The following is an 11,388-nucleotide window of genomic DNA, read 5'->3' as shown; positions in this document are numbered from 1 at the left end:
CATCCATCCATATGCTGTCCAAGGCCACTTTTGTTGATTCCAGGAGAATGGTGTACATTGACTTTTTGGGGGATCTTTGCCTAATATAGCCTAATATAATAGAAGATTGGTGTCTTATATAACTGAGTGTTATATCCTGTACATAATGTCAAACCTGAGAATTGTGCCAGTGGTAGGACCTAACCAAGTAATTGTGTGTATTTTAAATATTATTTGTTTTGTTCCCAACAAATTCTTCTCCGTTATGATAATCATTTTAGATAATTCCTGAAGTGTTTAGCTTAATTTTGTGGTGGTAGTAGTTCCTCACACATTCTATTGAACATTAAACATCTATTACACAAGACTGCTAGCTTGAAATGTTAATGTAAAAATCCAAGAACAAAAATATACACTTAAACACATTTTTCTCATGCAGAGATCAAACGAAACCTACCTAGAGGTACACATCCTAGGAAAAAATGTCAAATATGAGGCCCACATATCAAGTACTGATTTTATAGTTACGCTGCAAAAACCTAGATTGTTTAATCTACCTTTGTAAACTGCATTGTGGAAGAGGAATCCCACTGATTATTAAGACAATGTTTTACAAAGTTTAAACCTATAGGGAGTTGTATCAGGTGTTCCATGAATGGAACAATATATGCAAGATAAAATGATGATTTATGCTAGCTACTGTACATAGAAAAAGTTTATTGTTCTTTCAACATAACCATTTTTTTGGGTGTTTGGGGAGGTCTGTGTGACTAGAACCATTCATAGCTTTACTAAGTAATAAATAAAAACAAGAAATAAAAATGAATTCCTTTTGCAAACACAAGCCTGACTCACACTGACCATCCATTTGCTTATAGTTGCAGGCAAAGCGGACTGACGTCGTCATAGCATTGCAGTTTGTGCTGTGTACAGAGGCTAGTGGGGATGACTCTTAGTCCTTTTATCTAAAGAATGAATAATTGATAAGCTTCCTCCAGCATACCTTACTTAATCATCAAATAACTCACTTCCACAACATGGCTGGCATGAATGGTAAATATTTTAGCAATTTAAAAAGAAAGGAGAGACAGAGAGACAGTTAAAAGCTTTGGTTTCCATTGTTTATCAAATAAAAATGTGTACATTGTACTTATTATCATATTTATTTATAAAGTGCTTAATAGGAATAGATAGTTATAATATGTAATTATATATTGTTATATTAGTTGTTTGGTTTATTTTCTTATTTTTTTTTTAATTGTTGGAGTCTTCCGGCATTGTGTGAGCTGTTATTTACATAATGTATACAAGTCCCGGGTTGATAACCCCACTTTCAGTTTGTGGTGGTGGTGGAAGTGTGCTTCTGCTGAAATCATGACACGGAGCAGGTGACACCAGCGTCTTCAGAATGGTCACAGTTGTGCACATCCCTGGATATATGGGAACACTCCCCAAGTGAAGCCTCATCACCGTTACACTTGAGATTGTCCATGTGGATTGTCCCTGAGCCGGGGCCAAATTCGGCCTCTTTCCAGGCTTTTGTAGCCTCTCCACAGCCAACTTTGCGACACACAACCTGGGCATCTGGGAGGTCCCAGGCATCGTCGCACACCGTGCCCCATTCGTTCCCAGAGTAGATCTCCACTCGGCCCTCACAATGATGCAGGCCACCTACTAGCCTCAATGATCCTATACGCAAATATGGAAATAACAGATATTTACGTTAGTGCTCCGACCGATAGGCATTTTTTGTGTCCGATACGATAACCGATTTGAGAGGGGACATTCACCGATAACCAATATGCAACCGAAATATGTCGATATACGTCTGTGTGGATTGTGCAAAGATTTTGCCCCAATATGATTATGCAAATGTACAGTGACAGTAGTGCTACAGACAGCTGCTTTCTTAAACCAATGTCTTTATTAAAGACTTAACTTTATTTTGTACTTGTCAGTCAAGGTGTCTGAGAAAAAGAGAGTGACACAGAGACATGTATAGTATGTCCAACTGCCTGTTTGAGTGTGTGGTATAATGACTGTGACTATCTATACTATAATTTTGCGAATGTCTGAGTGAGTGAGTGAGTGAGTGAGTGTCTGTCTGTCTGTCTGTCTGTCTGTCTGTCTGTCTGTCTGTCTGTCTGTCTGTCTGTCTGTCTGTCTGTCTGAAACAGCGTTTCTCCTCAGTGGCTGGAGCAATTGATCTGAAATCGCATCACCATTAGCATATGAACACACCTGACATAACTGTGAAGCCCGTTTGTCACTTTCACAAATCGTATGCTGTATATTAGCATTTTTATGGTGTATCTACTATCTATTCTGCATCTAGCATGAGGCACATCTATTCTGCATCTAGCTTGAGGCAAAATGTTTAACCAGCTCTGTGTGTGTGTGTGTGTGTGTGTGTGTGTGTGCAGGCAGGCGGGTGTGTGTGCAGGCGGGTGGGCGGGCGGGCGGGCGGGCTGGGGAGGGGGGGGGGGGGCGACAGTATCTCTGTAGCCATTAAACGAAACGGGTTTCTTACATTGATGCTCCTACATCGTGCAAGCACCAGTTAAAGTTACTTTCCATCCCTCATATACTGTGTGCACAGTGCACATCCCATAACCCACACACTGCACATCATTTTGGAGCTCATATCTTTGAACGGGTAAGGGCTAGTTTGAATAATTATTACTATTACTTATTTTTATTACACTCATTTATGAGTGTAATACAATGAAAACATTCTTTTGAAAATACTTTTTGGAACTTGGCGTTAACTGTGCCCTCATTCTTCGGATAATAGACTTTCTCTTCAACCGACTATGTAAAATCTGTCAGTGGAAATAGTCGAACGTATTATTAGTACAGGAGAAGTCCTCTCCCCTGTATTGTTTTCTAGATGAGATCATTTTCTAGAAATAATGCTATAGTTTGTGTAAGAATGCTGATGACATGGGCTTAGTTGGACCTTTATTGAAGGGACCAGAATTGACAGTTTATCATTGAAGATTCAGGGTCTTACCTTCAGTGATTGTTGGTTGTGTGGTCGGAATCTTCTCTGTTGCCCCAAAGCCATTTTGATCGTGACTGGTGCCTTGGAAGGCTACAGGAACCAGAGGGAGATAATCATAATTAAACTCTGGAAATATAATATACAAAAGCATAAGTAAAGCTGTCTCTCCCATCGTTTCTCTAATGATCAAAACAGTAATCCATTTACTATGTCTTTGTAGAGCCATCATGCAGAGATAACATCTGCAACATACAACATTTCCAACCGTTTTGCTCGTCAATTTCAATTGTGTCCCATTTCCTATTCTCTGACCGATTAGTAAAAATAAGAAAATAATTGTCTGTGTGACTGTCTGTAATACAGACTCTGTATACAACTAATCTTGGACACCGCTGGACAAATCGCAGTGAAACTTTGCATTCATGCTCCCAGTAGGACAAAGAATAATCTCCAACCCATGTGGTGGTTATTCAAATCGGCTGCCATATGACATCATAACAGGCCACTCCTCATTTATAAATTTCTTCAAAACAATCACACTTTATGTTCTTTTTGTGTTAATAAAGCATTCAATCAATCAATCAAACAAACAAACACGCACACCAAATGATGTGACTGTGACCATCAAACACGGTTTTGATACTACTTTTGCCTGTAATTGCCTTAAATAATTTGTGGGTGGAGCCTATTTCTTACCCCAAAAAGCCACATCATGCACACAATATCCAATCATACCCAATACCCCATATTTCCCACTACAGTTTCCTCGTGTCCTGACAGCTGTACCCCACAACTGACACAGTACTTAGGCAACCCAGTCTGGCGCAGATCTGCACTCCATGGAGAGCACCTTTCTAGTTCTTTTTTTCCCCCCTTTCTTTTCTTACTGTGTTTCTGATTCAGCTTTAAAGAATTGAAATTTGGCCTGCAGGCATCCTGTGATGCTGATTAGCCTTGATCCTTCCACTCTCATTTTTGTATGCTCTCTCTGGGCTGTCTGTTCATCAATGTACTGCAATCACACAGTGCAAGGAGTGAAGGAGATAGATAGCACAGGAGAGAGGCTCATAGATGAGTGAAGGAATAATATCTAAGGGGTTGACTGAGGATGTGTGTTTGTGAAAGAGAAAGAAAGAAAGAGAGACAGAAAGAGAGAGAGGCTGCAGGTGTGGGTTACATACTGTATGTATTGTATCTATCTATAGATACGTGCATTGTATTATGTGCTCAAATGTTGGCCTATTATAGCTTCACTTCCTGTCATGGAGGCTCAATCTTACGTTGACAGATGACTCCAGCATCCTCATGGTGGCCACAGTTGTGCTGACCCCATCCCAGGTGGAAGCAGTCAGAGAGCTGTCTTTCATCGCCCTGGCAAGCTACATTGTCCAGCAGCGTACGGCCTGACCCATATCCAAAATATGCCTTGGTCTTAGCAGCAGTGGCCGGGCCACAGCCCAACTGCCTGCACACCACGTGAGCATCGTTCATTTCCCAGTCGTCATCACACACCGTCCCCCATTCATTGGCGTGGAGGACCTCCACGCGACCCTGGCAACTACTGTTTCCATTCACCACTCGAATGGTTAGCCGCTCTGCACAGAGAGAGAGAGAGAGAGAGAGAGAGAGGGGGGGGGGGGGGGGGGGGGGGCGTTAACTCTTTTCACTAGCTGGCAGTGGTTAATGCTTTGATTAACCACTGTATGGATACTTTGTATGTAAAAACATCAACAATAATAGATCAAGATCATGTAGTTATATGCATTACCTTTTGTTGTCGTTTCAAGTGTGGTATGAGCTGTTGTACTGTCGGTGACTGTCCCATCAGTGTCAGTTTTTATTACCTCTGTTTCTGGAAGGAGATGTACAAGACAGGGCAAACTTGTCACTCAACACAGGACTAATGTATACAGTACATTCACCACCACATTTTCATGGCACAACTGCATCCATTGTGAGATATTGGGGAGGAAATGGCACGCTCTGCTGGTTTGAGATTGAACTGCAGATTGGGGTTGAAGTGCAGATTGACAGAGTAGATGTCAAGGAAGTCAAACAACTTAATTTAGTTTCGAACTGTTTCCATGATTAAGGCAATAACAGGCAATGAAATATGTTAACTGTTTTCCTACCTGCGGTGCTCATGATTGGATCAAATATTCTGACACTGATGGCTGGAGCTGATGAAGGTGTCACAGTAGGGGCATGTGAACCTTGAGAAGGAAACATGAAAAAGAAGATGTCACCAACAACAATAATGTTACTATTTTAATGCATAAGATAGCAAACATTGGAGAAGAGATACTGATAAATCTACACAAACTGCCATGCACTGTTTATGTTTCATTTTAGTTAGTGTGGTTGCCTATTAGGGAAACACACTATTGTCCTCTTCCAACTTTATGTAAACCCCAAAACCATTTATAGAGTAAACCCCATTGAGTTCAATGGAGGAGTGGTGCAAGCTCGAGGATTGGTCAAGCTTCACTTGACATTTTGGTTATACAGAGTCCAGACTACTGTATATTTACGTAAATAGGCAACCACACTTCCAATTTCTCAGAATTTCATCTTTCTACTTTCCATTTATGAGGAGTGCTTTACCAGAGCAGAGGACCCCAGCATCTTCATGATGACCACAGTTGTGAATGCCCCAGCCCAGGCTTTTGCACTTGTACAGCTGCCGTTCGTTGCCATGACAGTTGACGTTGTCCAGTAGAATCAGGCCCGTTCCATAGCCAAAGTAGGACTTGCCGTATGCCGAGACAACGTGGCCACAGCCTAACTGTTGGCACACCACCTCAGCATCGTTCTCCTCCCAGTCGTCATCACACACTGTCCCCCAGTTCCCCTGGTAGTGGATCTCTACGCGTCCCTGACAGTGGTCCTGTCCACCCGCCAAACGGATGCTGCCATCTCCTAAACCAAAAGAGGGATTTATCCATATACTGTATGCTCCTTCACTGTGAGACTTGTTTATTTGTGAGATTTTAGGTATTTAGCAGATGCTCTTGTCCAGTGTGACTTTAAAAGTGTAAGATCAAAGTAGTTTGCATGAATACCCTATTGTCAAGTAAATAGAGTGCAAAGAAAGATATTGCTACAGGGTAGAATACCAGGTAAACATAAAACCTAGAATCTGTCTAAACACCATGCTAAAATAACATAGTTATTTGTGTTTAATTCAACGTTATATGTCTATCTAAATTAACCAAGCCGTGGTGTGTGTGTGTGTGTGTGTGTGTGTGTGTGTGTGTGTGTGTGTGTGTGTGTGTGTGTGTGTGTGTGTGTGTGTGTGTGTGTGTGTGTGTGTGGTGAGAGAAAGCATGTGTTTTGATTGCACAGGGCGCCAATGTTGTCACCTCATTTGTTTTGACTGAACAAAAGCACCTTATAGACAACAGAAGTTCTCATGTAGCCATCACATACGCTACAATAGCTTTTCCCAATGTAAGGAAAGCATGGATCTATGTGATATCCTTACTGTACAGTCCCAGTGGGATTTAATGACAGTCTTTAGAAAGTCCGACGTCACACTCTCAGTGAATCTGGTGAATGCTGGGTGTCTCATGACCCATTTGGGATTAAAGAATAAAAACAAATAAAAGGCAGGTGACAACAAAGGCTGACCCAGCAAAGAATAAAAATGGCCTGGAATGTTCAGAAGGCTTTGAGGTGCTGCGCTGTTTCCAGGAGATACTTTCACCTCAGCCAGTAGCCAACAGTTTTATCTCCTGTTGTTCGAGAAAAACGTAACAATATATTTGGGGATGAGGTTTGTATAATTATTTAATGAATGCCACCATTTAGGAGCAGTGTCTGGCACATTCATAAATGGCGCGTAATGAACACACACTCCTAAATATTTAACATAGAGTATGAATCAATTATGTCAAATTTACATTTGATGTATTTTCATTAAAGTGTAAGTGCTTTAAAAAAAATCTTAATTGAGTTGCTCTCATTTAGATAAAGCCACTTACTTAAACCTGTGTTTTGCTCTGGTGTGGGGATGACCTCTTCTCGAGGCTTCGGGGTTGCATCTGCCAAAATGATAAAGAAACAGGAATGTTAGCACTTCACTGGTGTTCACGTTTCATATCACTATTGTTTAAAAATGTATGAGCCTCCAGTTCCTCAGCCAAGTGTAGGGCTCTATACTTCGGCATACTACAGACTTTCTCACCAAAAATAACTCATTTAAGTAGCCTACCCTTTGGTGAGCGACACTTGTGCGGTGGAAGCATGCCATGAACTACTGTAGACTTTGTTGAAGGCTTTTACCTTTGCATCTTACAGAGACATCTTCAAAGTGGTAGCAGTTGTGGACACCCCAGCCTTGGTTGCCACACTGGCCAAGGTTTGTCTCCCCTCCTTTACAGTTCACATTATCCAGCTGAATCTGTCCTGAGCCCTGACCAAAATGGGAGCTGCTCCCCACTGATGCAGCCAGTCCACACTCCAGCTGCCGACACACCACGTTAGCGTCCACCATGTCCCAGTCATCATCACAGACGGTGCCCCATGTGTCATTGTAACGCACTTCCACGCGGCCCTCACACCTGTTACGGCCATGTACCAATCGCACTGCATAGGGATGAACAAGATAGTCATCAGTGATGGTTTCAATCACTGCAGTGTCACATTTCAGTCCAAGGCTACAAATTATTTGTGATATCACTCATTAGAATCTAATAGCAAAATTGTGTTTGTCTTTCTTTTGGCAGATGTTTATTTCTTATGACTTAGGCCTTTAGGCCTATATATAATGTTTAATCTGATCTTAAACTGAAGAAATAACTCATATAAAATGTTTTAATCGTTTGTTTTGTCATGCATGTGCCATACTATGAAAGAAATCTAAGGCTAAGGGTTATAAACGGTGTACTGTGTTCACATCATGATAGTTTGTGTTAGGCTGGGAAAATATGAAGAGAGGACAGATTAGCATGGCTGTAATGATAGCTAATGGTGAAAAAAAAAATCCTTTTAGAACAGGTCTAATCCCTTTCAGCATAAGAGACAAAATAAGACTGAATAAGCCACATGACTCCATAGACCAGAGACAAGGAGATGAAGAGGGAGAGAGAGAGAGAGAGCACGAGAGCACATAGAAGATAAGTAATTGAGGAGATTAGGGAAATGGAGAACTGGGAAAGTAGCCTTGTTTTTGAATGCCCCAGGGCCTGGTTTAATATGTTTACTATGTTTACTCTCTCTTTTCCCGACACTCGACTCGGTAAGCATCTATTGTCATGCCTTGGACATGTAAGTGTGTGTGTGTGTGTGTGTGTGTGTGTGTGTGTGTGTGTGTGTGTGTGTGTGTGTGTGTGTGTGTGTGTGTGTGTGTGTGTGTGTGTGTGTGTGTGTGTAGGTGTGGTGGGGGTGACGGAGTCTTGCACCTACCTTCATAATGCGTTGGTTCCGGGTTACTGGCTGAAATAGGAGGAAGGAGAGGACACGAGAGAGTGGGGGAAAGAGGGAAAGACAGTGTAGTCAAATTATTTGTTGAAAGGAGTTTCTTGGCCTTCCATAGTCACTGTGCTCTATATATACTATATCTACTGTATTGTCCTGTAACCCTACACCCTGACTGAAACAACAGGAATCTTATTTACTACGCTGTGAATGCAGCCACAACAGAAATACGTTAGGCTTATTACTGTGAGAACTGTTGCATATTTATTGTGTCAGAGACGACATTCAAATTCTGACTGGCTCTACTGTGCTCTGAATTGTAGAAGTTTTAGGTGCACCACTTTTTTAGACTCTGCCTTTCTTACAAAACATACCGTAGGGAATGCAACTAGGGAATGCAAGACTCCGCTAAGGTCTTCCGTCTTGAGGTAGGTACTTTAAGGCACAGTGGATAACATTAATGGTTTAGTATAAGAGCATAATTTAATGCTTCAATCCGGAACCTATTTAACAAATACATAAACTATATAAATAAAATAACCAGCACATCTGCAGTGGTCTTCTTACTCCTACATTTAGACCTACAGGTATATGATGGTCATGAGCGCATAGGTTCGAATCCCGGGTAGGACATGGAACTTACGGATTGCAGCTTTAATACCTGTAGTGAGTGGTATTGGGTTGCAATGTCTCACAAAGACAGCAAGTGGGCTTTTCTGAATATCACACCAATGTAGGTCAATTCACATGCAGGCTTCTCTCATTGCGAATGCTTTGCAGCAGTGAAACCAAATGTATACATGAAAATACTTAAATTGTTTTTTTGTGTCACATGGAGGTTTTGGAGTATATTTCAGCAGTGATGCAGGGTAGCACACGCTAGATCCTTTCCTAAGATGTCCCAGAAAACATGACTTAAATAATAGGCTACTTACTGGATATGGATCGTCGGTTTACGTTCACATCTCCTGAAATTAGAATACATACAGTATGAACACGTTAGTCACATCCACACTTGGATCTGGAAACTAATAAGGAATCTGTATTAGTACATTTTACTACTGTAAGTATAGGCCTACACATGTTTATGGGCTATGGAACACTCTTTATGGGCTAGTGATGCATAATGTCCACTGGAAGAAGATTCTCACTACACTACAATATATCCCTTAAAAACAACGGAAGGGATTTTCAGTGCCCATGACTGGTAAACACTGGGCAGACAGTGCCCATGAACACAAAGGCACCCATCTACAGGGAGATCACTTGCAGCTACGCCCGGTTGTTCAGCTCTATTTAGGCCTTATACACGTGTCTCTGCACTGGCACACAATCTCTATCTCATGTGTCACATTCTCTTCTCACCAGTTTAGGGCAGTCACTTTCTTCTTTTTGAAACTGGCATTTTCTAAATAACTTTCTTGTACCCCAAAACTGGTTTAAGTCAATGGGCTTGCCCACAAAATGTACTTTCTTCAAGTTTTTAGGCTGGGTCACTAGGGCATAATATTCTATGTATATAGTAATGATGTACCTAGTAGCTTTCCCACAATTCCATCCACTGAATCTCAAAACTAAATTGTATGTTTCATTCTGTCAATATAAAATGGATCTGGAGGAGTTCAACAAATATCATCAGAGGTTTGCTACGGTATATACAATAAACCAGTGGTTTTCAAACGTTTGGTTCCCAAGGCACACCAATGGAAAAAGTCAAATTCTCAAGGTACACCTTGTATTCATAGCAAGGATAACTGATTAACAAGCTCACAATCATGTCCAAAATAGTGATGCCAGGTTGACAGTGGTTAAAATATATTTTTAGGTAGTAGAATTTGCCTCTGCACTGGAAAATGACTGCACAAAGTACTGATATTGTACTGATTATATGTATGGTTGAATATATTGCAATAATAATCTGTGGTTGTCACAAAATCCCAAGGCACACCTGGACTTATCTCATGGCACACCAAAGTGCCTCAACACACCGTTTGGGAACCACTGCAATAAACAAATGTATTCGTTTGGAAAAACACTATCTCATGTTTGTTACTAAAATACTAGTCGTGGAAATATCAACAGTTTTATCACCTCAATAGTAATCCAATTGACAAAAGTCAGCTACCATATAAGATTACATTGTCACATTTCTTAAATAATTTCAGAATTAAACTTAACCTGTTTTAAACTAAAACATACAGATCCAACTCAGACAGATCCCACTGTGGTTCATAACTTGTTTTAAAAAAGCAGGTTTGGCCTAGTGGCTTTGATTGGTTTGTACTTTGGGGGAAACCCCACAAGTTCCCCTCCACCTGCAACCCCACTCACCTGGTTGCTGCATCATACTGAATGCCACCAAGAAGAGTGTCCCCACCAGGGACACGAGGATCCAAGTGACTGGCTTACAGCACCAGCGCTGGCCTTGTTGCATGGCTGCGTGACTAACCGTTCACCTGGAACACACATTCAAAACACTTTCAAAATCAGCAGTCACTAATTTGTCCATCCACCAGTCCTTTTCCCCTTTGCTTTCCTCCTTTGTACGGCTTTTATGCAGAACCTTGTACACTCTGTTACTGTTGTGCTACTGCTAAGCAATGTGTATTGTGATTCAGTATTGGATGTTTTTTTTTCTGACAGACCCTGCAGCCAGATTTCTGTTGTGGTAAAAGCTATTGATGGACGTTTGAGGTCAGGGAAGTGAAAGTTGTGGCGTACAAAATAAATCGTTTCCAGAGATCATGTGATGCACAGGGCTGAAACTAGTGTGTGGCGCGTGATAGTTATGGAGAGGTGTAAGGAAGTCACACTGTGGCTTTATTCCATATGACCACCTCCCAAAGTGTACCACCAACAACATCCCAATACTGGTCGTCTGCCCCAACTGCCTGTACACCATTGCCGTGACCATTAACCCATTAAAACCGGAAAGCATCTGTGTCATTTTAGATTTTAGCTATATGACTAAAACTGTTTGTGTCACG

The 11,388-nt window shown here is 41.3% G+C and overlaps 1 protein-coding gene across 1 annotated transcript; it reads right to left on the bottom strand.

Moving 5' to 3' along the window:
- Nucleotides 1–1,351: 1,351 nt before the first annotated feature.
- LOC308304735 (scavenger receptor cysteine-rich domain-containing group B protein) lies at nucleotides 1,352–10,835 on the bottom strand (the record flags this gene model as incomplete). Its single annotated transcript, XM_080749365.1, has 8 exons — nucleotides 1,352–1,668; nucleotides 2,993–3,073; nucleotides 4,264–4,578; nucleotides 5,116–5,196; nucleotides 5,588–5,946; nucleotides 7,243–7,570; nucleotides 8,390–8,419; nucleotides 10,733–10,835. The coding sequence occupies 8 exons, from the start codon at nucleotides 10,833–10,835 to the stop codon at nucleotides 1,352–1,354; spliced, it is 1,614 nt and encodes a 537-aa protein (XP_080605491.1).
- Between the last annotated feature and the right edge of the window lie 553 nt (nucleotides 10,836–11,388).

Source organism: Nannobrachium achirus (assembly GCF_963921795.1).
Source record: "Nannobrachium achirus genome assembly, chromosome: 19".
NCBI classification, from domain to species: Eukaryota; Metazoa; Chordata; class Actinopteri; order Myctophiformes; family Myctophidae; genus Nannobrachium; species Nannobrachium achirus.
This window is presented reverse-complemented; position numbering and strand designations above follow the sequence as displayed.